The sequence below is a fragment of the Antechinus flavipes genome, chromosome 3 (genome assembly GCF_016432865.1).
Source record: "Antechinus flavipes isolate AdamAnt ecotype Samford, QLD, Australia chromosome 3, AdamAnt_v2, whole genome shotgun sequence".
In the NCBI taxonomy this organism is placed as follows: Eukaryota; Metazoa; Chordata; class Mammalia; order Dasyuromorphia; family Dasyuridae; genus Antechinus; species Antechinus flavipes.
In genome coordinates, this window is record NC_067400.1 from 63,612,541 (window position 1) to 63,640,226 (window position 27,686).

Below are 27,686 nucleotides of genomic sequence, written 5' to 3' on the forward strand. Positions count from 1 at the left end.
CCCTTCTCCTCCAACCATCTTCATCGGGGGTGCTCCGGGCCCAGAGCCGTTCAGGTCTACACATGTACACTGACTGTCGCACCACACACCCACACGCAGCCGATAGTTTGTGACTTTTTATTTCCATTTGTTTCACAGATTTAGAAACTCAGACCCAAGGCTGGGAGCAGGGGAAGGAGCCCTGGTAGAGGGTCCTGGAAAGTACTCTCCTCCTACCCTTACCCACCCCCACCCCCCCAACCAAGCTTAGCCAGGTCTGACAGGCCTCCCGCCCAGAGATTCATTAGGGTCTTTTGAAAGGAAGCAGGAATGGAGGTTAAGGGAAAAGGTGGCCTTAAGAAGGGAAGGACCGGGAGCTGGGCAGAGGGTGCATTTGGGGGGCAGACCAGGCCAGCTGGGGCCATTCCCATTTACCCTAACAGAGGATGGGGCTGTGCCAAGAGGCCTGAACTAGGGCCAGCCCAGAAGCCCTTCATCCCCTCTCTCTCCCACATACTTACTTAGTCTCAAGGCTCCCACTCTCTAAGCCCAAACACCTTTCTGGGATCACTGCTGGCCCTCTCCCATCCCTATTTCACCCCCACCCTCCCTCCCAGCTATTTACAAATATACAGAGGGGTTTGTTTTGCTTTTTTATTCTGCAAGGAAGAGTACATACCCCCTGCCCTTGCCAAGGGACACTCCCTACCCTGGTCCTGAACCAGTCCTGACCCTCCTGCCCTCGGCTGGGCCCGAGGCGGGGGTGGAGTAGTCTGGGCTCCTGGGAGTGAGGATTCGAGGGGAAGTGGGGAGAGAGAAGAGAAAGACGCTGATGGCCCGGACTTAGCTCCTGGAGAGGTGAGGGGTAGCAGCTGATTTCCCTGCCACTCCCTGGGAGCCTCCCAGTGGGCCTCTCAGTCCTGGGAGTCACAGTATTCTGCCCCAAGGGGGAAGGAGCAGGCTTCGGAAGGGAGTCCCTGGCTCCACCCAGGGAGCCGTGCAGGAGTCCAGACGCTTGTCTCCCTCCTCTGAGAGCACCTTCCTAGCAAGCGAAGTCTTCAAAAAGGCCCCCAGGAGGGCCGTGAGGGTGGTGGTGGTTGGGGAGCAGACTGCTGGCCCCCCCACCCTCAGCACAGCCTCGGCCCGGACACGGACTCTGCAGGGCAACAGGCACGAGGGCGAGTCGTCAGCGGCCGCCCTGAGCACGGGAGGGGAGGGGGCTGGGGGAGGGCTCACCACCAGGCAGAGGGAGAAGGGGCCGCACGGACCCTTACCTGGTCCTTCAGCTCCTGCAGCCCTAAGGTGGAAATGCCTCCTGCGGAGGTCCTGAGGGGCGGTTTGGGCCGGCGCCACGTCCTCTTCAGCCGGTCCCAGGACACCTAGTCGGGGGTGGGAGAAAGGGGAATGAGTCTGGCGGACTGGGGGAAGCACAGAATTGTCCCTTCAGAGGGCCCTCGGGTAACAGATGAGGGGAAGACATCTGGGAAAGCCCCCACCATTCCCCATGACCGACTCCCCTCCAGTCGTAAACCCTTCACCCTCCTGGCCCTGAGGGCTCCTCCCACCAGCCCCATCCTTGCCTCATAGATGTAATCAAGGATTTCTAGAAAGGTGAGGAGGCTGGCCCCGATGAAGAGCCCCATTTGACCTCCAATATCACCTGGGGATAGAAATAGCAGTGCATCAGGGAAGAGCAGGTGGTTAGGAGGCCCGAGGTGGGGAGGGGGGGGGGGGCGCCAAGCCTGCAAGGCCGTCTGGGCTCCGTCTGGGGAGGGGGACAGGTCTCACCCAGCAGGGAGGACAGCCCATAGACCGCTCTCTGCTCCACCGACTCCGAGGTCAGGGCTTCAAAGAAAACGTCCAAGACCAGGAAGTTCTCTCTGCGGAAACATTCAACAGGCTCAGGGCAGGAAGCAGTTTGGAACTGGAGTCGGGTAAAGAACATGGGCAGCATCAGGTAGTTGGCAAGGGACAGAGAATGGCTGCGGGAGAAACCGGCTCCACGCCTCCTCCCGCTCCCCCCAGAAGCCTCAGCAAGAGCTCAGGGCAAAGAGCCCGTGGCTTCCACCTTCCCCTCACGGGCCACGGGGGCTTGGGTCTCCCATAACAAAGAGCTGGGGCACAGCCCCCAAACGCTCCCAGACAATGGACTCACCTTGGCGAGTAAAGCATTAAATGACCTCCAAGGCCCTTTACAATTCTGATCGCTGGATCATAATCCTCATTTCTGCCGTCTTAAATACCCCCTCCCTCATTCCTTCCAGAATTTACAACGGCCCAACCCAGGAAGGCTAAGTTCTTCCTCCTCCCGTGTCTCCAACTTGGGCCCACGTCAGCATCTCTACCCCATCATACTTCCCGCTGTTCCATTCTTGACTATCCCACGAACAGCATGATCATGAACCTCCTCGTTATTGCTTATACGGCTCCAAGCCCTACAATGCCTCCCCCCAACTACCCAAATCCTTCAGCCCCAAGCCTTACCTCCTCCGTGAAACTCCCCTGACTATCAGCAATGTCTCTGCTCTCCATTTCTCTCAGTTTTCGTAGTCAGTCCCATGAAGTGAGCATTTAATTTTGAGTTTGCCCCCCAACAAGACAGTAACCTTTTCGAGGGCAGGGGCTATGTCTTACTCACCTGTGTATTACCAGCCCTTTATTCCTTATTCGTTCGTTCACACCCTTAGCCATTGTCTAAAATGGAGCAGGTGTTTTGAGAAATAAATTTTACCTGTTACGGGCCTGGCTTTGTGGTGGGCAGAGGCAGTGACCACTTCATCGTTCACGCTTACCCTTACACCCCTTCCTGCCCCATTTCTTGCACCTAATGGGGGAAGTCCCGCAGCCTCCCAGGATTCCCGAGACCCTCCCTCACCCTCAGCCCCCTCCAGGCCCTTGCAGCTGCCCCCTGCCTGGCCCCCCCTCGCTCCTGTACCGTATGTAGGTCTCGTTTCGGTTGTACTTCCTGGCCAGGTATCGGGCCGAGCTCCGGTTGGGGATCCGAACCATGGAGATCTCCTTCCCGTAGCGCGTCAGGTTGCAAGGCAGGGGGCAAGCACAGCGGCCTCCTGATCCCCCACCCAGAGAGTCTGCAATACAACAGTTCCTTCTGGGCCGGACTAGAGAAGGTCAGAGCTTAAAGGGGAGCCGGCTGGCAGAGGGTACGTGCCAGTCCTGTCAGGCAGGTATCTTCACAAGAACAATCCTCCCCCGCCAAAGATCTGGGTGTGACTCTTCCACTCCTGGGCCCCCTTTGCCTACCCCTTCCATCCAGTATAATCCGAACGGTCTAAGATCCTTCCCAGCTGCCCACCTCAGACTCTCTCAGCCCTGAGACACAACTCAGCAACCGCATTCCCACTATACCCTGTCTGGGTCCCCCCGACCCGGCACGAGTCCAGACTCACTCGGGGGGGTAAATGTGCCCCATGGAACTCGGGGGGAGGCTAGATTGTGGGGCAAATGGGAGCCGGTGTGTAACAGAGGGAGCCAGGGCCAGGGGACAGGTAATGTCAGGGCCTGGGCGGACAGGGAGGGTTTGCCCCGAACGGACACGAGGTGATGCTTCCAGCAGGAGATTTCTCCCCCGGGGAAGGCGAAAATATTTATTTGTCAGGCAGAACCTGGATTCCTGACTTGCAAAGTCAAATATGCTTCCCAGGCTGAGCCCCCAGTCCTAAATCCCACAGACCTCCCCCCCAGGGAGGGTCCTGCTAAGGGGGTAGAGAGGAGATAGAGAGTCGGGGTACGAGGTTGGTGGGGGGCAGGGTAAGCAAGAGAAGGCACGAGTGAGGATGCAGAATGAGAAGGTAGACGGGCTGGGCCAGGAATGAGGAACTAGGGAGAGACCTGATTGTCTATTATGGGAAGGAGATAAGAGTGATCCTACAAAAGCCGGACCAGCAGGGAGGATGTCAGAGGGAGCCCGGTTTGTTCGGGAGGCACACAGAAACTTCTGTTAGTGCTGTCTAACCGGGCACGGGCTGCCCCATCGGGTGGCAAGCTCCCCGACCCGGGAAATATTCAGGCAAAAGCGACTAAGACTCAAGGATGGCGCAGATTTATCCAGCAGGCGGGTTCAGATTAGGCGGATTCTGAGGTGCCATGATTCTGGGAGAAGGGACAGAGGGAATGGGGAGCTGGGAAAGGGAGGTCGAGGGAGGGAAAAGAGGGAAGAAGGAGCACCTACCTAAAGTGTGGTCTGCACACTCAATGTAGATGTTGGGGGAGCAGATGGTCTCGTTGCCTGGGGGAGAGGAGAGTGTCCTTGGAGTCCCCAGTCCCTTCCCCGCCATGCAAGCCCTGCCCTCCGGATGGCACATGCACAAAGGCAGGGCCCCGGGGCACCGGCTGCTAGGAAGGGGGTTCCCGGGGGCACCCACCTGGCATGTGAACCATTCTGCAGTGGCAGCGAGCCAGCACAGCCTCCTTCTCACAGCGCAGCCTGCAGGCTGAGACACTGTAGGACGCATAGCCCTGGAGTTCTGGCTCCCCTCCCTCACTCTTAGCCCTGCAGTTACCCCAGGGCTGGGGCAGGTAGGTCAGCTGAGAAATAAAGGAGGATCAGAGGGTCACAGTGGGTCTAGGGCTAGATCAGAAGCCTGATTTTACAAACGAGAAAACGAGAAAACGGAGGCTCCCGTCACACAGGGAGTAAATATCGGAGGCAAGATTTGAAACCAGATCCTCGGACCTTTAGAGTCCTTCTGCAGACCAGGAGCTCTCCACACCAGTCCCCACCCCCTAAAACACAGCCCCTTCCATCTGACCTCGCTCCTCAGACCCCAGACCCCGCTGCCGGAGCAGGCCAGTGCAAACTGGATGCGGAACGATCAGAGGCTCCTCGGGGCAGAACCATCCCACACTGGCCACCCTCATGCTCACCCGCTGCTCCTGGCAGGACACAAATGTCTGGAAGCCCGGAGACACCCCAAACCCTAGCTGGTGGATGTACGGCGGCTCCTCCTGGCTGTGGATCTGAACCCGGATGCCAGCCTCGAAGGACGTCTCATCTGCAGGGGAAGAAGCCCAAAGATGAGGAGATGGGAATTCTCATGCTCTCCGGCTTCTCTGGGGTCCAGGCTCTGCGACCGGCCTCTGTGCTCCCTGCGGTGGCCCCCAACCCGAGGCCGTTCCCCCTCAGAGAAAGATGCACCCACGTGAAACTCGGGCAGACGCCTTCTCTCTGCTCCGAGCGTTCTTAAAAGATAAGTTTCCTTCATTTGATTAAGACCCCCCCTCCTCCCCCCACCAGGAATCTTGCTCTGGTTTTTCAGTCTCTTTCTTGAGTCATTCTCACTCACCCTCACCCCAACACAGCATTCAACCATGATGTAAGGCCCATCTCCCCAATGAAAGGGCCAAGGGAGGGGGAACCTTCCCCCTTCTGCTCTTACTGGTCTCTCTCCAGATGGGCAGGTATTCTTCCTGCTGAATATCCAGCATGATCTCCAAACCGCTGCCCATGCCCCCTGCCCTGCTGGGCCGAGGACTCTGGGGGTCAGCATTAAAGGTGTAGCACTTTCCATACCGAGTATATACCTGGGGGGAAAGGGGAGAAAGGGAGGTACCATGAAGAGTTCGTTGTCGTTTTTCAGGCCGATGCTTCATGACCCTATTTGTGGGTTTTTTTGGCAAAAATACTGGAGGGCTTTGCCATTTTTTTCTCCAGCTCCTTTTTTTATAGAGAAGAAACTGAGGCAAACAGAATTACGTGGCTTGCCCAGGCTCACACAGCTAGTCAGGACCTGAAGTTGGACTGGAATTCAGGAAGATAAGCCTTCCTGACTCCAGGCTGAGTATTCTATCCACTTGGCTACCTAGCTGCCCATTAAATATATATATACATATATACATATATACATATATATACACATAGCAAGGATACAGTGGCCCTGAGCTTCTCCAAAGTCCAACCCTGCCTTGACAAATATTTTTGTGCATTCCCCAGGGTTTTCTTGGCAAAGATGCGGGAGTGGTTTGCCATTTCCTTCCCCAGCTCCTTTTACAGATGGGGAAACTGAGGCAGAGTCACACACCTAATAAGTGTCTGAAGCCAGTTTTTTTTAATCTGCCTTATATTTATTTTTTTTTAAACAACTATAACTTTTTATTGACAGAGCTGACGCCTGGGTAATTTTTTATAACATTATCCCATGCATTCACTTCTGTTCCGATTTTTCCCCTCCCTCCCTCCACCCCCTCCCCCAGATGGCAGGCATTCCTATACATGTTAAATAGGTTACAATATATCCTAGATACAGTATATGTGTGCAGAATCAAACAGTTATCTTGTTGCACAGGGAGAATTGGATTCAGAAGGTATAAATAACCCGGGAAGAAAAACAAAATGCAAAGAGTTTGCATTCATTTCCCAGTGTTCTTTCTTTGGGTGTAGCTGCTTCTGTCCATGCTTGACTAATTGAAACTGAGTTAGATTGAAGCCAGTTTTGAAATCAGGTCTTGCTAACCCCAGTCCCAGGACTCTGAGCCACAGCACTTGCCATCCCTCCTTGGGGCTCAAGTAATCCAAGCCATTGAGAAGGGAGAAGCCGGCCTCTCGCTTGGGATAGTCCCTCTCCCCTAGTTTGTCCCACCTTCTTATCTGTCTCCCACATTTCCTTGCATCCCCCCATTCTCTGCATCCTTAATTCTCCTTGCTCGAGGAATTGTCCCAGCATCCACCAGATGGCACTGACACAGCACAGACAGAGAGAAGGGAAAGTCGGGGACCAGGGAACAGAGCTTGGATTGAGTGGTAAGGGAGAGGAAGTTAGTAAATGGAGTGTATTTTGCTGTAGGGAAAATATCTCTGCTCTAGGAAACACTCAGAAGCCTCTAAAAAGGCAGAAGCTTGCACGCGGAGAGAATTCCCTCCTTTAGGATTTCCCTGTATCAATGAAACGGGAGGTCCTGTTCTTACCCCCTGCCTTCGGTTCTTCTGGGTCCGAAGACACTACACTGCCCTTAGCCATCATCCCAGCTGACATGAGCATTTCTATGCAGGAGCAGAGACCCCTTGGGAAATGACCCTCAGCCACCTCCTTCCCAGGAGCCAAGGGAAAGCTTGCAGCTATCAGAGAAGTCAGCTCTAAAGCATCATATCCCTAATCCGGGCAAATTGAACAAAAACGCATTGAGAGCATATCAGGTTATACAGGGGAGAGGGATCAGGTACCTGCTTCTGTGAGTATGAGCCGGGGCAGAAGAAGTGGCAAGTGCCAAAAACAAAGTGACCCAGACATTGTGTAAAAACATGAGGAAAGGGGACCTATGAGATGATCAAGGAATCCAGGGATGAGCCTGGAATCTAGAGAGGGATTTCAAGAGGCGGAGAGACGGAAAGAGGCCGCGTTCTAGATGGGAACGCAGGAAGGTGGGGAAAGGCAGAGCAAGGTCAGGCAATGGCCAGCTTGGCTACGATGTGGAGTCCTCCGGTGAAATGAATGTGGAAGGGTAAGGCAGAGTCAGATTGTGGAGGGCTTTAAATACTGGGCTAAGCATTTTGTATTTTGCCCTTTAGGTCATGGGGAGTCGCTGAGATTTTTAAAGTCAAGTGCTATATTCTGCCCTGTGCAGTACAAAGATTATTTTGGCAACTGCGGGAAGGATGGATTGAAGGGAGAAGATAATGGCAGCAGGGACACGATGTAGGAGGGGATTAGAATAACCCAGGAGAGGGTTAACAAGAGCCTGAATTCAGGTGGTGGTGATGGGTATGGAACTGGAGAGTCTTCCAGCCCAATAAGCAACCTCAATCAGCAAATCCTGCGGCTTTATCTTCTCCAGACCTGGCTCCTGGGTGCCTTCCCCAAAAGGCATCCTGCTCCTGCATTCCCTCCCGGAGCCTAGGGGTGTGCTGGAATCAAGTCTAACCGGCTCCAGAGTCCATTGTTCAATTTTCCGTGCTAGCATTTATCTCTCAAAAATGTCTCCACAAATTAGGGCTTGATTTATTATTTTGTTGATTGTCTAGACAAGAAAGTGATGGATAAAATGTTAATAATACCAATTAATCTTAAAAGTAGGGGCACATAGGTTTTTCCCCAGTGGAACATAGTGTTCAACATTCACCAGAACACCCCCCCTATCTCTCTGTAAACACTGCTTGAGCTCAGCAGGAATGCAGTAGAAGGATCTGGGAGAGAAGTCATCACCTCATTGGAAGCCTGTAGTAGACTGTTGTGAAACACATAATAACAACCCTAGCAACATCAACTGCCATTCATTCCGTGCTTTGGGATTGACAAAATGCTTTTCACCCATTCTGTCACGGGAGCCTCACAGCCCCTGCCCGCAGCCCCAGGGCCGGCTCAAGAAGGTTCCTAGACACAGGCTGACCTTTGGCTTTAGCCAGAAGAGAGGGGACAGAATCCTGACCATTACTCTTCTTCCCTTCTCTCTAACCTTAAGTCCAAATGTCTCCAATCTACCTTTTCATCCTTCCTCCTGCCCTTCCTTTGTTAGTCTCTGTTAAACCACTCCCTATCACCCAGCAAGGAGTTCCTTCCAGGTCCATCATTTTGTGACCAAGTCCCTCTGTGTTGTTCAATCATTCTTCAGATCTAAAAACCCCATTTGGGGTTCTTTTGGCAAAGGTACCGGAGTAGTTTGCCCTTTCCTTCTCCAGCTCATTTTTATGGATGAGGAAACTGAGGTAAACAAGGCCACACAACTAGAAAGTGTTTGGAGATGATCTTCCTGACTCCGGACCCGGAGTTCTAGCTACTACCCCACCTAGCTGCTCCCCAAATCAGTTCCATTCACTCTTTCCCCTCATTCCTCTTCCCTTTAGGTGTGTGTTCTGACTATTCATATTTATAGCACATGAAGAGCTCTGTGTTAGGCCCTGGGAGACAAGCAATAGTGCAAAATGATACAAGAAAAATGAATGAGAGATTTTTAAAAGTGCTTTGTTAGAGGGGAAAGGAGAGGAGGGGAGAAGGGAGGAGAGGAGAAGGGAAAGGGGGAGAGGAGAGGAGGGGAAGAGAAAAGAGGGGAGAGAAGAGGAAAGGAGAAGAGAGGACAGGACAGGATAGGAAAGAGAGGAAAGAAAGGGGAAAGAAAGGGGAGTGGATGGAAGAGGGAAGGGGAGAGGAGAGGAGGGGAAGAGAAAAGAGGGGAGAGAAGAGGAGGGGAGAAGGGAGGAGAGGAGAAGGAAAGGGGGAGAAGAGAAGAGAGAAGAAGGGAGGAAAGGAGAGAGAGGAGGGGAGGGGAAGAAGAAGAGAAAAGGAGAAGAGAGGACAGGACAGGATAGGAAAGAGAGGAAAGAAGAGAGGAAAGAAAGGGGAAAGAAAGGGGAGTGGATGGAAGAGGGAAGGGAGAAGGGGATGAAGGGAGGGGACATGAGAGGTGAGAGGGAAGGGGAGAGGAGAGGAGGGGAAGAGAAAAGAGGGGAGAGAAGAGGAGGAGAAGGGAGAAGAGGGAAGGGGAGAGAAGAGGAAAGGAGAAGAGGGGAAAAGGGGAGAGGACAAAGGAGGAGAAGAGAAAGGAGGGAGAGGATCGTGGAGGAGGGGGGGAGGAGAGGTCAGCCCCATCCTATACAAAGTCAGTGAGATCAGGAAGCTTAACTGCTATCCTCCCCCCAGGGGCTCTGGGACTCCTCCCCAGCCCCCAGCCCAGCCCACCTTGCCCTTGCATTTTACCCTGGACCTCTGGCACACTGTCTCTCTCAGTGAAAAGGGCTGGATAGGAGGCAGAAGGCTTGAAGAGAGTCTAGGCTCTGCTACTTGAGCCAGTTATATCACCTTTGCCCCCAGCCCCCCATTTTCTCCTCCCTAAGATGCTGAGTTGGAGCTGATGTTTCCAGCTCCAAACCCAGGAAGTTTAGGATGTATATTTATATATATATTCCCCCCCAGCCCACCCAGCATCTCCCCTACCCAGAGGAAATGGATTGGAAAAGGAGAGTGGGGGGCAGGCAGACGGGCAGGAAGTCCACAGGGAAGGAGCTGGCCAGGCCGAGCTGCCCGCCCCCCTTCGTGGGACACTGACTGCCAGACAGACCACATCGTTGCCCCGGAAACAGCCCCCGGGGCGGCCGGGCAGCGGGTGGAGCCGCGGGCTCCTAAGTGGCAGAACTCTGGTGGCAGCACAGCCCGGCTGCCTCTTCCATGGAGACGGCACGGCCGCTCCGTCCCACAAGAGCCGCCGCTGCCCGCGTCTCCTTGGCCACAGGCTGCCCCAGGTGGGGCTGGGAGGGGGGAGGGGGGCCACGCAAAGCACTCCCGGGGACCGGCACAGGTCCTGGGCCAGAGGGCCAACAACAAGGGTGCTGCTCTCTTCCCCATCAGTCCCCTGAGGCTCCTCTCCTCGTTTCCTCGGCCTCCCCTCTACCCTTCCAGCATGAAGCTCTCCTTCCTTCCTTCCTTCTGCATCCACCTCTCTCCTTTCTGCTTGTCTACACACATCCCTAATTCTAACCTCAATTTCTGACCCTCTGCTCCCCATTGGTCTGCTCCCCGATTTCTGACCCTCTGTTCCCCATTGGTCTGCCCCCCTGATTTCTGACTCTGCTCCCCAGCTCTCTATTCCCCTGAGTTCTGACCCTCTGCTCCCCAGCTCTCTGCTCCCCATCAGTCTGCCCTCCTGAGTTCTGACCCTCTGTTCCCCAGCTGTCTGCCCCCCTGATTTCTGACCTGCTCCCCATTGGTCTGCTCCCTTGATTTCTGACCCTCTGCTCCCCAGCTCTCTGCCCCCTTGATTTGACCCCCTGCTCCCCAGCTCACTGCCCCCTTGATTTCTGACCCTCTGTTCCCCAGCTCACTGCCCCCTTGATTTCTGACCCCCTGCTCCCCCGCTCACTGCCCCCTTGATTTCTGACCCTCTGTTCCCCAGCTCACTGCCCCCTTGATTTCTGATCCCCTGCTCCCCAGCTCTCTGCCCCCTTGATTTCTGACCCTCTGTTCCCCAGCTCTTTGCCCCCTTGATTTCTGACCCTCTGTTCCCCAGCTCACTGCCCCCTTGATTTCTGACCCCCTGCTCCCCAGCTCTCTGCCCCCCGATTTCTGACCCTCTGCTCCCCAGCTCTCTGCCCCCTTGATTTCTGACCCTCTGTTCCCCAGCTCACTGCCCCCTTGATTTCTGATCCCCTGCTCCCCCGCTCTCTTCCCCCTTGATTTCTGACCTGCTCCCCAGCTCTCTGCCCCCTGATTTCTGGCCCTCAGTTCTGTCTCCCTGGCCTCTGCGTCTCTGCACCTCTGCCTGTGGGTCTGTGCCTGTGTGACCCTCGGCCTCTGCCTGTCCACCTTCCCCACTCTGTCCCTCAGCCTGCCTTTCCAGCCCTTCCGCCCCTGACACTCCTCCCTCCTTCCCCCTGACAGCCCGGGCACATTTCCCAGCCTCCCAACTCCCTCCTCCCCACTCTGCAACAAGAGACAGTAATCTGAGATCTGGAGAGATCTGTCCTGAGCTAAACTCGGTGCTCGGCGCTATCAGTCCCCTGGGCTCTATCTATCCACCGGGCTCCCATTCCCCAGGAAAGCGCTCTCCGCACCGAGCCCTCGCGGGGCTCTTGCTCTCCCGACGCCCCCCCCCCCTTCAGTCACAGTGCCCACGGGGTTAACAGGCAATTAGTGGGGCCAGGGCTCAGAGCTTCGGTGGGGAGAGGGGGCCGAGCCTCCGGGAGATAAGCGGCAGCCGGGGAGCTGCAGAGACTGGGCTAATCCCAGAGCTAATCTTCTGGCCGGGCTTTATCACAGCTGCCTTCTGGGCATTCTGCCTCCGCCAAGGAGCTCAGACTTTCCCTAGCTGCCCCCAAGCCCAGTGCCCCCATTAAGGATCCGCCTGCCCCGCTCTCCATTCGTGGCTTCTGACCCTCACGCCCCCTCCCCAGCCCGGGAGCCCGAATCCTTCAGTCTGACGGCAGGTTTGGGGAGGGGGAGGCAGCTGAGGGCACCTCCCCCTTGGGTTTGATCCCTTCGAGCGGAGGCGCAGAGGGGGTCCCGGCGCTTCTGCAGCTTCCCGGCTCCCCACTTCTCTACAGACAGAACTCGGGGATCAGAGCTGACCGGAATAACGGATGAGGTGTTTAATCACGGGAGGACTTAGCACCCTTCCCAAGGTACATCTGGTCTGTGTGGAGATGACACCGGTCTTTAAGAGCAACTCCTTTTCCAACACTCCCAGTCCTTCCGGGCAGGAGAGGACACCGTCTCCCCTCCCAGCCCCGCAGACCCGCGCGCACTCCGCTTTTACCCCGACGGTCCCCAGGACCAAGGGCAAGGATTGCCTTCTTCCTCCCGCCACCCACAGGGGGGTAACTGGGTCTTGAAAGAAGCTGTCTTTGTCTTCAAGCATATGTAAATTGTGAGTAGTTGTGGAAGCACTATCATTACCTGCAGGTGATCTCTAGAAAAAAGAAATGGAAATTAGAAAGCTGAGAGCAGGAGAACCGGGAGGAGATGAAGGTGACAAAAATGATGATGATGATATTGGGGTGGGTGGGAGGTTACCACCCAAACTGGCTCCTGGGAAACCCGACTAGAAACGAGGTGACTCCAGGAAGAGGGGAATGAGGAATCCTGGGAGTAAGATGGACGGGTCCAAGGGCTGGCTCTCCAAGAGCAGGGTAGGGAAGTAGATGGGATGGATGGAGGGGAAGGAGCTCCTTGCAAATTCTCCACTACTCCTAAACTCAGGAATTCCATTTTCTTCATATCGACCTCTCTTGTAAATGATCCCTTTCCTTAAATTCACTCACCCCTACCAGCCACCTTCAGTGTGTGTCAGACAAGCAAGGGAGGTGGGCAAGAGAAAGGGCTGGCTAAGGCAGAAACTAGGGGCTCCGGGGTAGAGTGTAGTTTGTTCTTCAAGAGAGAAAAATGTCCCCTTCTGGTTTGGGAGGTAAGGAGAGCCCGAGATGACAGGGACAAGATGGAGGCCAGGTTTCCCCCCAGGTTCTCCAGGCTCCCATTCAGCCTTACACACACACAGACCCCTCGGACCCCATTCAGTCCCCACAGCACCCCTCCCTGCAGCACCTCTCCCTGACCCAACCCTGCAAACCCCCTTCAGCCTTACACAACTCAACTCCCGCAAGCCCCAGGCACCACACTCAGCCTCCCAGCTCCCGGCACCCACTCAACTTTCTACACATCTACATTTAACCCAAGCCCACAGCCCACCATTCATTCCACGTTACACAAGACATTACAAGATCCTTGTAATCCCACACCACAGGCCTGCCCCCCCAGGAGGCCCTGGCCCTGCCGGTGGGTCCTGCCCCTGCTGTGGTCCCCATGCCGAAGGAGGCCCCTGCCGGCCCATCCTGCCCCCCCGGGGAGGCCCTTGGCCCCCGCCCCATGTGACACCCTGTGCAAGGAGGCCCCCGGCCCCGGCCCCACATCCCTCCACTCTCTCCTGCACACTTACACGGCCTGGCATACATCCATCACACATGCAGCTCCCTCCCTCCTGTCTCCTCTCCTTCCCTTCTCCTCTCCGGGTTGCCTCATTTGCATTCCCCAGGCTCCCAGCTCCTCAGCAAAGTGACCTCCGCTCAAGAAGCGCCAGAGGCTTCCACAGCGGCCATGAGGGGGGAGCTGGGGGGAGCAGCGCGAGGAGGTGGCCGGTGGAGGGGGCGGGGGGAGCAGGCAGGGGGACGGCCAGGAGACACGTCCCTAGGTGTGTGTATCAGGGCTTGTGGGGGGAGAAGAGGCAGACTGGGAGTCTTGGGGTTCAGAAGGCAGCTGAGGGGGCCGGAAGGGAAGAGCAGCCTCTTCTGCCCGGGAGGTCCAGAGGCCGAGGTGGTGGACGGGGAACCACTGGGCAGCCCCGCTCCTGGGAGGCGGCCCCCCTCCTGGGAGGCGGCTCCCCTGCACAGCCTCCCGGCAGGGAGAAGAGCCTGCCTGGCCCTCTCCCCTGGCCACCCATCTCGGGGCCACAGGCCCAGGAGACCCCTGCCCCTGGGAGAGGGCTGCCGGCCCCTTCTGCTCCCCGCCCCCCCCCAGCCAAGCCGCCTTCCCTCCCCTCCCCCTGCCTGGTATTTACACCTTTCACACATTTGTAAGCTATTATCCTGTCCACGCTTAGTCACCGCTGAGCCAAGCGCCACGGATTTAGCTGCTTTAATCTTTCCTCCTAAATCAATCCTCCATTTCCCCTTAATCATCCCGTGCCTCTTCCCTGAACTCCCTCACTGCAGCCTGTCTCTGTCTCACTGGGGCTGGGGGCGGCTGCCCCCAACCCAGAGGGCCAAAATGGGGCCACCCAGACCATGGGGGGGGGGCGGATAAAAAGGCTGGGACAGGTGAGAAGGGATTTCCTCACTCATCTGGGGAGAACTAGGAAAAACAGATCCCAGCCCCAGTCCCCCCTAAGACCCTCCCCCGTGTCCTCCCTGTGGGAAGGGTCTCCTTCCCTCCACCCCTAAGGGCCCCTCCCATGGCACCCCAGCCCCCCACACACACCCCGTCTCCCTCATGTGCAGCTCCATCCTTCTCTCAGATTGCTGCCTCCTTCGGGGGGGGGGTCAAGAAAAAGCACAACCCCACTGCAGCTGCTGGGGGCAAACCCCAAACCGACCACCCGATCATGGGGGGCCCAGGTAGGTCTTTTCCCTGCCCAATCCCCACCTGCCCCAAGGGACCACGCTCCCTCCCTCCCTCCCCCCATGACTGCCCGGCTGGAGGCTGAAGAGATCAGTCAGAAATGGACTGTGGAACACTTGGCTGACGGAAGCCCCACATCCTCGTCATTCGGGAGGCAGGAGGAACCACGGGTTTTCTCCCTGGGCCTCGGGCTCCCCCTCATTCCTGGAAGCCAGTGGCCGCCCCCCCCCCCAGCCCCCAACAAGCAGGATCCGGAGCGGCCGCAGCCTGACTGCCTTGCGTCACTGGCCACCACATCACAGACGGGACCCCGGTATTCCCGGCCAAAGCCCTGCTCCTTCCTCCAAACTAAATCTCCCCCCCAGCTCCCCACCCCAGCCCCCCGCCCCATCCTCCTTGCCCCAGCCCAGATCTTGTCATGTTCCTAACAAATCAGGCCCGGGACTGCAGAGGAAGGGGGGGGGTGGGATGGAGACAATTTGGGGAGCTAATTCTGCACAGGAAGGAAAGGAGCAGAGGGAGGGGGAAGCAGGTGGGGAGCAGTGCAAGGAGTGACAGGGAGCAGGGTGGGGGTCCAGGAGGGGACAAGTAGGGAGCACTGCTACAAACACTAATCAGCATCTTCCGGCAGCTCCATAGAGGAGCTGAGCTGATAATGAGCTGGGCTCCCGGTTGATTCCTGATTAATGAAGAGGCCGGCGGGGGCCTCTGCAGAGTGGGGCCGGGTCAGGGCTGGCTCTGCAGGGCCCCCTCCCACCCTCTGAGCGGTCTCCCTCCAGGCCCCCATCCCCTGCAACAATAAGGAGTGCAGACCTCATGGGGCCATCCTTGGTGCCGGATTCCCTACGGGACAAGGCCTCCCCCACCCCATCCAGGCAGGGAGCCCCCCGAGAGAGGGCTGAGGGCAGCTGGGGCTGCAGCCAAAAGGAGGATCCAAGAACGTGAAGAAAGCACCTCTGGAGGGAGGCAGAAAATAGGGGCCTGGACGAAAAGCTGCAATTGGTCAGATTAACAGACCCCGCAGGCCCAGCAGCCTCCCGCGCCTCTCTCTGGCCTCCAAGAGGCCCTCGGTGGGGAAAGCATAGGGGTACTGGGGGCCAGGAAAAGGCAGCAAGGAAAGGGGCAGTAAAAAGGGAACACAGAGCAGAGGGCCAGCCAGCCTGTCTCAATGCTGGCCTGAAGGGGAGGGGGCTGGGGCTGCCCGATGGAATGACAAGAAAAGAACTGAGATGTTAGGGGGCTTAAAAATAAAAGAAGGACCCCAAACCAGGTCTGAGGGGGCTGGGGCTGCCCGATGGAATGACATACAGAGAAAAGAAAGGAACTGAAATCTAGGGGGCTTAAAAGTAGGAGGAAAAGGACCCCAAACCAGGTCTGAAGGGGCTGGGGCTGCCCGATGGAATGACAAGAGAAGAACTGAGATTTAGGGGGCTTAAAAATAAAAGAAGGACCCCAAACCAGGTCTGAGGGGGCTGGGGCTGCCCGATGGAATGACATACAGAGAAAAGAAAGGAACTGAAATCTAGGGGGCTTAAAAGTAGGAGGAAAAGGACGCCAAACCAGGTCTGAAGGGGCTGAGGCTGCCTGGTGAAATGACATACAGAAAAAAAAAAAAGGAATTGAGACCTTAGGGGCTTAAAAGTTGGAGAGAAGAACCCCAAACCAGGTCTCAGGCCCCTTTGTCCCGAAGCTGACCTGAAAGGGGGGGAAGGAGCTGTGATAAGAGGGGGAGGGATGGGGGACTGCCCAGCTGGAAGTGGCCTTGTCTAATTGTGCCTGATTAGCAAAGAGGAAGGAGAACCAGGTGAGTGATTATTAGTCATGCCAGTCAAAGGAGGGAAGGAAAAAAGAAATAAATTGGAAGGGCAAGAATGGGGCTTAGTCAGGAAGGGGAAATAGGGGTACCAGACAGTCTGATGGGAGGAGAAAAAGGGGCAAGCAATTTTTTCTCTTGCTCTAGCTGGCATCTGCAATAACATACTAAGAGTGCAGCTCTGGGAGTCCTAAGACCTGCATTCTAATTCTGCTGGGATACTTGCCAGCTGACCTTGGGTAAAACTGATGCTCCTGGGTCTTGGTTTTCTCATCTGTAAAATGGGTTGGATTTGTTGACTAACACTAATTGTTAACTTCTGGGAAACTCGTCTTGTTCCTGCCTCAGTTTCCCCACCTAAGGGAAACAATCATTCAGAACTCAAAGGACCTTAAAGCCACCCAGTCTTACCCCCTCATTTTATGGCTCTAGAAAGAGGGGTAGAGTTTCCAAGGTCATCCAAAAAGGAACAGAGCTAAGATTTAAACCCTCTGTCCTGACTCCAAAATCAAACCGTGCCATCTACCAGACAATATCAACAACGAAGCAGAAATAAAACACAATCTGGACTTAAATGTTTGCGTTATATAAAAATACATACTATATATAAAATGCACTGTATATTACAATATGCTATACATATGTATGTGTGTATTTTTATATATGGAGGCAATTACAGCTAAATGATCTGTCCAGAATCATACAGCTCGTAAGGGTCTGAGGCTGGATTTGAATTCAGATCCCCCGACTCCAGAGCTGGTGCTCTATCCCATGTGTCCCCTAAATGCCCAGATATGTGTGTATACCCATATACAGATATTTAACGTAGACTTCTTCTCCCCTTATTTCACTTTTGCAACTATCCTCTCAGCCTCCAAGCTCTCCCGAATCCCCTTTACGAGATTTCCCCGTGTTCCAGTCCATAACCACATGGAGCAAACTTTCGCCCCCCTGGGAAGCCCGACGCAGAGTAAAGCTCCCCGGGCCCGTGGCCTGTTCTGTGTGGGACCTTGCAGGGGCCCTCACCCCTCATCTTGGGTTCCCTCATCTACAAAACGAACATAACTCTTGCCCCACGGAGTTGCCTGGAGAATGGGTGGGTGAGTGGACAAATGTTATTGTTGGGACTTGCTCCTGGGCCCCGGCCCTCCATTCTTGGACCCCCAGCTCTCCATCAGAAAGGCTCCGAGTGCTGTCCCTAAGTTTTGAAGTCATACATCTTGTAAGATTAGCTCAGTCGTGTCTGATTCTTTGCGACCCCAATGGGTCAGAGATGCCGTTAATTTTACAGATGAGGAAACTGAGGCAAACTGAGGTACGTGTCGGGTCTTCCTGACTCCAAGCCCATCCATCTCACACAGACCTTGGGAAGACGGGGTGATGTAACAGAAAGTCAGCGGCCCTGGATGTCGATCCCTCCTCCACCTCTCCTTAACTGGGGGGCTTCTGGGCAACCCTGGGCCTCTCCTGCCTGCTTCCTCATCCCAAAAACGGTGGTAAGGATTGGGGCCCTGCCCACTTGACTGGCCTGTGGGCCTGCAAACCTCGAGAGAAGGAAAAGGAGGTGCTGTCCTTCTTGTTTGATTTATTCATTCTAAAAATCCCACTGAATCCTGACTGGGCCCCACATCATGCCAGGAAAGTGCTTGGAGGGACTGGAATACGCCCATCCAACCATCTTCCTGAGCACAGCCTGCAGGAGCAGGTAAATGGCCCCGTGGTGCACACAACACCGAGCCCGCAGTCCGAAAAACTCGAATTCAAATCCGGCCCCAGAGGCTTGCGAGCTGGGGGCTCCTGGACAAATCTCCTAACCCTGTTTGCCTCAGTTTCCTCATCTGTAAAATGGAGATAGTAATGCTATCCCCTCCTTCCCAGGGTTCTTGTGAGGATCAAATGAGATAATACTTGCAAGGTGCTTAGCACAGTGTCTGGCACTTGGAAAGTGGCGCACTTCTCGGCGCACTTTAATCTTATTATTATGCCTTAGATTTCAGTTCCACCCCCACCCAAACAGCAGTCCCAAGCCAAACCCATCCCAGTACTTGGGAAGCGATGAGAATCACTGAGGGAGCGACGGACAGAGGGTAGGTTCCCCTGGAATTGTGCCTTGTCAGGAGAAGGGAAGAGGAGGAAGGGCTGGGGTCGTGTGGAGCGGGAAGAAGCACTTTCTAAAATCGCTCCCCCTCCCAGCAAAGCCTTTTACATCCCCTCGGCCTCCTCAGGGAGCCTTTCCCAGGCCTTCCCAAGGCACGAGGGCTCTCTCCCTCCTCTGAACGCATAGCACTTCCTGAGTGTAGACATCATTCGGTGATTAATCATAAACTGCCTCGTGAAATCCTCTCCAACAGCTGTTGTCTTTCATTGTGATTTCACATAGGATGCGTTCAGGCTGTAAGCTCCCTGAGGGCAGGGACCACGTCTTCTTTTTTAATCCCTCATTGTGTCTGAGGCAGAGCCCCCGCATGTAGCTGCTGCCCAGTAAATGTGGGGGGCTTCCTCGGTTGCTCCGGAGGGGACGGAGAAGACTAGACAGGGAGGGGAAACAGCAGGGAGAATGGGGAAGAGTGAGAACAGGTAGAAGTATGGGAGGGGAAAAGTAAATGGGGAGATGGGAAATGAGTTGGGGGAGTGGGGGAGGTAACAAAGTGTGGGGGTGAGAGATTGAAGTGGTAGCAGCAGCTAGATAGAGCAGCAGCTGAGAAGGACTGGGGGAGGGAGCATTACCCAAAGTAAAAATAGGCTGGAAAATGTGACATTTATTAACTCGGATTCCAGAGGAAAGGTCACAGCATAGTGGGGAGTGGGGAAGGAGGGATCAAGGAAGGTAAGAGAAAAAAAAACAGGACAATAACCCACTCCTCAGACCCGTTTCTCTAATTGGCTGACCCATCTCATTGCCCAGTGTCCAATCAATAGCAGAATTCCCTTCATCATTCACAGAGCCATCTCTATCCTAGTCCCCATTTTCATCACAGACCCATCCCCATTCTAGATGTCATGTTTATCACCGATCAATCCTATCACAGATCTCATCATTTTCCTACCAATATGAAAATCAGAATCCGATTCAATTTCCAACTGGAAGAGAGGAGGATGGGGGTGGGAAGGAAACAGTGTTAAGAGACAATGGCCTTTTAGTGCTAAGGGACAATGCATCTCCAAAGGTGAATGGCTTTCCCCCTACATGTCCGCTGCTTCTTACCCAGTCCTTTCTGTCTGGTAGCCACTCCTGCAAGAAATCCCTAAAAACTCCCATCATCCTCATGTCACCAGATTATCAGTATCAAAAAGACCCAAGAAAAATGCACCCTCCACACAACCCTTCCCCATCACTCTCACCCTGACCAGACCATGAGTCCAAGGAATTCCTCCTATGAGCTCGCTTGACCCAAAACAGGGGAGAACACTGCTTCCAAATGCTCTAGCCAGCTCTCCTTTCCCAGACCACAGCAAGAAATCTCTCCTTGTTCTCCCTCCTTCCTCCAGTTTTCTCCCTCCCTTCTTCCTTCTTCTCTTCTGTCTTCGCCTTTCCCTTTCTTCCCACTCTACTCCTCTCCTCTCCCTCCTCCCTCCTTTTTTCCTCTCTTCCTTTACTCCAACTGCCTCCCCCCAGCGCCCCCCCCACTTCTCCATCTCCCCTCCTTTCTTCCCCCTTTGGATCCCCCTCCCTTTCCTTTTTCTCTCTTCCCCCCCTCCCATCCCCCTCAGGCCCTGAGATACAAACTCCCGCTCTGTAGGCACAAAGATTCCATTGATTTCTGGCCCCCATCAGCACCTGCTGGGACCAGTCTCTGTTCCTTCCCGATTTGGGGGGTGGGCAGGGAAAGAGCAAAGGAATCTCACCCCAGGGGGATGACAAACACGAGTGGGAACCTCACAGAATACTGTGCCCCCCACTTTCCCCCCCCCAACTCTATATCCCACCTTCTGATTCTTCCCAATCTGCAGGGAGATAAAGCTCAGGGACATAAGAAAAGGAGAATGAGCGGGTGAGCATGCTGCCTCAATTTCCCCGACCAGCCCCTTTCCACTCACTGTCCCCCAAGGAGAACCATCTCCCGTAGGACTCTCTCTCACTCTCTCCTCCTCCCCCATCCCATGCTCCTTTCTCCCCTCCATGCAGCCTCTGCTTGTGCCCATGGACAAGACATCCCTGGTCTGTGGGACTCCAAAACTGTCCCCTGGCACATAGTCCCCTCCAGATAGCAATGAAGTCGGGCCCGTTTGACTGCAATGAGAGGCTGTATATTACTCTACTGGGGGCATGTGTCCCCCTGATGCTCAGGCAGGGAACCCTGGTTCTCCTATCTCTGCATTTCCATCTTGTGGCCAATTCAGTGGCAGGAGAGTGATTGTGTGTGTGTGTAGGGGGGGATGCTGGGTAGTAAAAATGGGGGAGGAGGGGAATATACCCAGAAAGCATGGTGTGAGTTGAACATGGACTGTGTGCCTGAGACACCGTCACCCAAATGCCACGTCCAGGAAAGCATCTCTGTGTGAGAGACATACATGAGCAAGTGGGCAAAGGGCTTTCATGCATCATCAGTGGGACCCTACTGTGTGTGTGTGTATGATTGTGTGAGTGTGTGTGTGTGATTGTGTGTGTGTGTGTGTGTGTGTGTGTGTATACACAGGACAAACAGGGATTAAAACTCCCGGAGCGGAGTGTCTGGGTCTGTGCATGTGCACATAGGGAGGCAGCCCCACCAGCCTACTGTGTGTCGATGAGCTCCTGACATGCAGAGTGTGAGTTGAGAGAGATCATGGTAATCGCGGGAGGGAATGACACTGGATAACGGCCCTCCCTGCTCCTCCTGTGTTCCACGACCCTGACACTGAGGATGGAGATGAGCGGTGATCCGTGGGGGGGGGGGGCACCCCAAACCCAGCACCCAGGGATCTGTAGGGTGGGTAAGAAACAGTGGCCAGGATGAGGGATTTTTTGAAGGGGGTGTGTGGGGGGGAGATGTGCACCTCAGAATGAATGAGTGAGCCTGAGTGTGAGAGCCACAGACTATAAGAGAGAAAGAGCTGTTAGTGTTAACGACCGAGTGAAAAGCCAGAACTGAGCATGGGGGACAACATGAAAGGGGGAGTGTGTGAGAGAGAAAGACGCTGGCACTGTGTAAATGTCCACGAGGTCCTTCTAGGTAGTGCCCGTGCCAGCTCCACAAGATGCCCCCAAACCCTTCCTCGCCTGCTCTCCCTCAATCCCTTGAGCCCCCAACCTTTGACTCTGCTACTTGCCCAAGGTGGGAGGGGGCCAGCAGGAGTCAGAGAAGGTAAAAATAGGGAGGGGGGAGAAGACACAAGCCCCGACTTTCTGGAGAGATGTTCTCTAGAGTGGCAGGGCTCAGAAGCCTCCCACTGAGCTGCAGCCGGGGGCTGCCCCATCCCTTCAGTGCCAGCCCCCTGGCACCAGGGTGCCCCCTCCAAACCCTGGCAGTGCTGCAGTGGCAGGAGCAGCAAGGACAGGGCAAGCCCCTCGAGGCTTCCAAAGAGCTGTGGCTCTAGAGTGGAGAGAGGGACCGCTAAGCCCAGGAGAGATCCCGGTGGCAGAGGAAAAGGGGAGCCCCCATCCCACCCCCCCAGCCCAGAGGGCCCCCCCTAGAGCCAGGGGCCAGCCAGCCGGCGGGACTCACCACAGAGAAGTTGCTGGCGGAGCAGTGGTGGCCACTGAAGTTGCAGCTCTTGAGCATGTCGGCCAGCTGGTGGCCAGTGCGGTTCAGGATGTCCACCATGTCCGGCTCGGGGTACCGAAGGCCGGCCGCCCGGTGTCCGTCTCTGTCCTTAGGGGGCAGCCCCGTCAAGTTGGCCAGGTGGAAGATGTCAGCGTCGCTGAGAGCAGAGTGGCGGAAGCGGTTGATGTTGCAAAGGGTGACGGCCGGGAAGCCCAGGACGGGGGCTACCCCGGCTGGGTCCAGGGAGACCAGGTGAGGCCGAGCCAGGTAGCTGCGGGCCAGGCCCACCGCCTGGTAAAGGAAGGCGGCCAGGGAGGCCAGAAGGGCCAGTGCCCACAGGCTCCTGCGCAGCCCTCGAGGTCCCCGGCCACAGGCGTGCCCCAAGCCGTGCAGGGTGCTGGAGCTGGCAAAGGTGGCCAGGTCCCTCGGGGGCGCCCCCTGGCACGCTGCCCCCAGCAGGCTCTGCTCGTCCCCCTCTTCCTTCTCCTTCGGTTTGGCATCCTCCTCGGAAAATTTGATTTTGCACACTATCTCGATAGGCATCTGTCCCTGGCTGCTCGGACCCGGCGGCCGGAGCGTCCCTGCCCGCTGTCCCCTCCCCGCCTGGCAGCCCGGGCTCCTCTCCCCAAGTGGTTGGTGACAGCAGCCGCTCCTCCAAACTCCAGCCGAGGAGGGGGAGGGGGCGGAGGGAGGGGAGCTGCTCACACTCCCAGCAGCTCCGCAGCCCTGGCTGCCGCCGCCGCTTGTCTCTCTCCTCGATCGTCTCCTTGTGGCTTCGCTTATCAGCAGCAGCACAGCTGTCAGCCCCTGCGTGTGTCCCTGCGAGCGCTCGCTCCGCCACGCCGCTCAGCCCGCGCCGCTCAGCATGTGCTCCGAAGCCCACCCCGCGCTTAATAATTCAGGACATGTCAACAGCGTTTCACCGGCGGGCGGGCGGACAGCAGGAGCCGGGCCAGGGGAGGGGAGTGCCAGGGGCGGGAGCGGACCCCGGCCCGGGGCCGGGGCGTCCCGCTCCGCCCCCCACCTCAGGCGCGACCCCCAAACTCTCTTCGCGCCCTACCCACCCCCACACCCAATCACATGACAGAATCCCAGCTCTGCCCTGCTCCCTTTATTCCCTGCTGGGCCCGAGGCCGTGCCCCTGGGCGGCCCCCGCGCTGGTTCACGGATGAGCACCACCCCCAAGGCCCCACCCAGGCCCGCGGGGGGACCCCTGCCATCCCCGCTGCTCCCACTACCACCCCCGGCCTTGTATCTGACCCAGCTGCCCCATTCTCAGCTCGCCAAGCTGCTCTACCTGAGCCACTTGTTTGAATAGCTCGTGAACTTGAGAGGAGGAAAAGAGGGTAGGGAATCCCGCACTAGCTCCTGTTCGCCTCCCTAAGGCTCCCTCCAGGTTCTGGCTGCAGAGCTTTGCCCCAGGAGGAGCCGGGTCTCCTTCCAGGCTCCGACCCTCCCCTCGCTCCCCAAGTTCCCAGACCCTCCCAGGCAGCAGCAGCAGAGGGGGTCCTCCCGGCTGACTGGCAGCAGCTGCGGCTCCCTTGCCTCCCCAGATGGCATGGCAAGGCTGGTGAGAGTGCTCTCGGCTCAGGTAGAGAGCGAAAGCGAGGTAGGCAGGGTGTCCCACCTGGATGAGGGAGTGTGGGTGTGGAGGAGGGCGTGTTTGATGGGCCTCCCTTGGGGAAGTGAGGAGAAACTTCTGGGGAGAGATTGAGTGTAACTGGGGGTGGGATTGAAGCAAGAAAGATGAAAATGCTTTTTAAGATCGTGGGGGGAGGAGGAGAGGGTGCTGCCTTCCCAAGTGTGGAAGCACTCAGGGACTACCACAGCATCTTGAGGTCTAAAAAAAATCATCCATGCCAGGCTGGGGGGAGGGAGGATACTTGCATCGGTGACATGGCCAGGCTTAGAGCTGCCGTGGCCCTGAGCCTAGCAGGGGAACACCCGATGGGATGAGCTGGCTGTCCTGAGGTGGGGTGAGGGAGACACGCTGGGAGTTGTGGCAGGGAGAAGCATGTGGGCTGGCCTGGGAGCATTAGCACGTGCCCTCCAGGGACGGGGGGTGGCCGGAGAGGAACGGGATGCGCTTTTTGGGGAGGGGATGTCGGGCGGGGGTAAGGAGGAGCAGTGTGTGGGAGCAAGTGCTTTCAGAGGGGAGGGAGCACATGTCCCGGGGGAAAGGGGGGGGGCTGATTAATCGGAGCGCTAATGAGCAGCAGGGAGAGGAAGCACGGAGGGGCGGGGGGGAGGCCGCTCCATCGATCCAGCGCCGCGGAACCAGCAGCAGAAAAAAAAAAGTGCGAAGGGAATCGATCTGAGGGAAACGGCAGCTGCTGGGGATTAGAGCCCAAAGCCCGCCTGCCGCCACCCCCTCCCTCCTCCCATGCACCAGAGCTGCCCATCGACACCCGCCGGGGCATTCCAGGGGCGGGGGCATTCAACCCCGGCTTTAGCCCTACCGGGAGAGAGGAGAATGTCTCCCCGGGGGTCCCTGTCGGAGAAATGGCCCGTGTTCCACGCCAGCTCAGTTCCAGTCCTACCTGGCGCTCTCCTGCCCTCCCCGGAGGCGTCAGGGCCCTCCCCAAGCATACCCTCAATCCCTCTGACCCCAACTCCTGGTCAGACGTAGCCCGCCTGACCGTTTCGGGAGGGAGACTTAGGGCCCAAAGAGCTGATCTGCAGCAGTGTTCCCAGGAGGAAGCTGGGGACACGGGTGCCTGGCTCCCTAAAATGATCTTCTTGTAGGATCCCTGTGGATGGGATCCTCGAGATCCATGGGCTTCAACTTCCAACTGAAAGCTGATTGTGGGGTTTTGAGAGGAGGAGTCCGTCCTGGGGACCTCCGAGAGCTGGAAGTGATGTGTTGTGGAAAATGCAAATGTTGCTAAGGTGACCGCAGGATGGGGCAACCTCCCCCTTTTTTTCTTTCTTCCTGCCCCCAGCAATGCCCCGACTTTCTCTAGTCCTAAACTCCCCCTCTTTTCCAGTCTCCAGTCCATGCTTCCCCTCCCTTCCACCCCCCACCCCCCACCATCCTCCTCTACCCTTTTCTCTCCTTCTCCTCCCCTTTCTCCCAGTATTGATTTTTCTTTACTGGGTTTTTTTAAAGGTGATTTAATTGCTTTTTTAAGGTTACTTCAGTCTGGGTCTTTGCCAAGGAAATGAGGGGCCTGGCCACCTCTCCCCATTCTCAAGCTTAAACTCCCAGTCTCCCATATGTAAATTCCCAATTACCTATATGCCCTTAACTCCTTCCCCAGATTTACCGTCTTTCCAAAACCTTAGGTCCTCTCTTTCCTGCTCCCCATGGGCATGCATAGTAAATCCCACGTCACCCCTCCTTTTCCCCCTAAGGGGGGAAAGCAGGAAAAGCTCAGACAGTAATGTGGCTGTAAAATTCCACATGCAGATGGAAAAAGGGGTATCATCATGTTTGAAATGGGGGTTCTGTGGTAGATGACTTGACACCACCAAGGGACAGCTCCCAGAGCCTTAAAACACAAAGCAATTGTGAACAGTTCCCGTCCACCCCTCAACAACCTCTGCACCACCAACCAGTGTTCCCATCACCTGTCTCCACAGAAATGGCCCCATATCCTAAACTCCCCATCCCTTTTGCTTATTTACCTCATTTGCCACCACACCCTGCTGCTGCTCTAAAACCACCCTCCCCAAGCCCCTGTCTTCTTAATTCTTCACCCCTGATTGCTCCCCATTTTCCCCTGTAGCCCCCCATTCCCATTCTCCCCCCCTCTCTCCGCTTCCCTGCCTCCTCTCTGCTCTCTCCCTGCCCGGCTGCAGTTGGGTGATAATCTCCCTCATTTAGCCTCCCGGCTGCTTCCCCGGCTCATTGCCCAGCCGGTCCCTGGGGCCCAGCCCAGATTCCTCCCCCTCCCCAATCCCTATAGCCCATTCTCTCCCCCCCACAATCCTTTTTTTGCTTCCCCCACAGTAATGCAGACTTGTTCTATACACACACACACACACACACACACACACACACACACACACAATCTCCAAGACCTCTTTAAGGGGTATCAAGGTCAGCTAGAACTGATAAGGGCTTGGACTAGGTTATGGAGGTAGGGGCACCTTAAAGCCCCCCGGCCCTATATGATGGGAGCATCTCCTGAAAGATGATCTGGACTACTGCTGGGAGTTAACATCAAGCCCAGAGGGTACATTTCCCCGTCCTCTTCTGGTCCCTTGTGGAAGCTGGCGGACATTCCAGTCCTCCTCCCTTTCTTTACCCCACCTCAGAGCCGGCCCCCCCAGAGATGATGGACTGGGCTTTGAGACAGTGATTAAAGGAAAATAGAAGGTGGACTGGAGAGGGAGAGATTAGAGGAGGGACATCTGCACAGCTCGGCTGGGTGACAGCACTGGGAGCATCAGAGTGGGTGGGGAGAAGAAGGGGAGGAATGGACAGAGAAATCCAGGTTTGGGGGTCAGGCAGGTAGGTAGGTTTAGCACAGCTGGGATGGGGTCCATTTGAAAACCTGTGGTTCAGTTCTGGCAAGCTGCCTGAAAGGAAGACCCTGTGACCTGGGAAACAGCTGCAAAGAGCTATATACAATCCCCCTGAGCCATGTCAATCCCTTACAACTGCCCCCCACATACACACAGATACACCCCACCAACCCTCACAGGGAAAACGCAGGGCTTCTCCCTGGAACTCTCTTCCCCCTCCCAAGCCCAGGACAGGGAGCTTTCACCAATCGTCAGAATTTATGTGCTTTTCTCCTCCCCGCCCCCCCCCCCCATACTACCTTATCTCTCCACCACCCCCAGCTCTTCCTTAGGACTATAGTCCCCCTCCCCAACCCCCTGATGTGACAAAATGGGCCTCTACCCCTGATTTGTATGTGTGCTTTCCCGCATTTAAGGCCAGAACAATCGCCACCCTCCCGGCGCCCCCCCTCCCTAAAAAAATAACTCTCGAAAAACCCCTTCACTGCAGGCTTCATTTATCTCTCCCTTCTTCAGGCCGACTCTTAATTCCTCACCTCCAAGGAATCCCACCCCCTGCACCCCTCCCCCAAGGGCTTCCCTTCCCCTAGTGGTCCCCACTACCTACCCAGGGGGGAGGCGGTGCTGAGCCGGTACCCTGGAGTGGGTAGCGGGTGGGAGGAGATGGGGGGGGGGGCCTGCAGGGGCTGGGCTGGTGAGCGGGGCTGGCGAGCTCGGCGGTGACAAACGGGCGGTGCGGGGGCCGGGGGGCGGGGGGCGGACGGCGGACGGCGGCTGATTTATCTGGGTTATTTATGCCGCGGACGAGGCAGGAGAAGCGGTTAATGAGAGTCCCGGGGAGGGGGGGCGGGGAGGCCGGGACGTGATCTGAGGCGGTTGAAGAGGGTTAGAGTCCCGGCAGGAGAGCCTCTGCCCCTCAGCCTCCCAGCCCGACATCACCCCACTCTGCCACTTCCGCACAGCCCTACCTCATCACCCGAAACACCCCCTTCCCTTACTCTGAAGCTTCTACTCTTGCCTCTAACGTCTGCCGTCGCTGTCCCCCCACCCAAGCCCCAGCCACTCCACAGTGACTCAGACTGAAAAGGGCTCTAGCCAACACTCGGGGAGTGGGGGAAGGGGACTACCAGACTGAGCTGGGGAGAAGAGCCAGGGCAAGGGGGCGGGGGGAGAAGAAAGACTGCCATAGAT

The 27,686-nt window shown here is 56.3% G+C and overlaps 1 protein-coding gene across 1 annotated transcript; it reads right to left on the reverse strand.

The window, feature by feature from the left end:
- Window positions 1-103: 103 nt before the first annotated feature.
- ASIC4 (acid sensing ion channel subunit family member 4) lies at window positions 104-25,961 on the reverse strand. Its single transcript, XM_051983482.1, has 10 exons — window positions 21,987-25,961; window positions 5,376-5,520; window positions 4,864-4,991; window positions 4,362-4,524; window positions 4,169-4,225; window positions 2,915-3,068; window positions 1,768-1,859; window positions 1,560-1,639; window positions 1,254-1,358; window positions 104-1,135 (listed from the first exon to the last, which is right to left on the reverse strand). The coding sequence occupies exons 1-10, from the start codon at window positions 22,566-22,568 to the stop codon at window positions 1,022-1,024; spliced, it is 1,620 nt and encodes a 539-aa protein (XP_051839442.1). The 5' UTR covers window positions 22,569-25,961; the 3' UTR covers window positions 104-1,021.
- Between the last annotated feature and the right edge of the window lie 1,725 nt (window positions 25,962-27,686).

Coding starts and splice junctions, on each gene's coding strand:
- ASIC4 (XM_051983482.1), bottom strand. CDS start 22,568: ATGCCTATCGAGATAGTGTGCAAAATCAAATTTTCCGAGGAGGATGCC. Junction 3,069..4,168: donor GTGTGCAGACCACACTTTAG/GTAGGTGCTCCT, acceptor GTTGTATTGCAG/ACTCTCTGGGTGGGGGATCA. Junction 1,359..1,559: donor TCCTTGATTACATCTATGAG/GCAAGGATGGGG, acceptor ACCCCCGACTAG/GTGTCCTGGGACCGGCTGAA.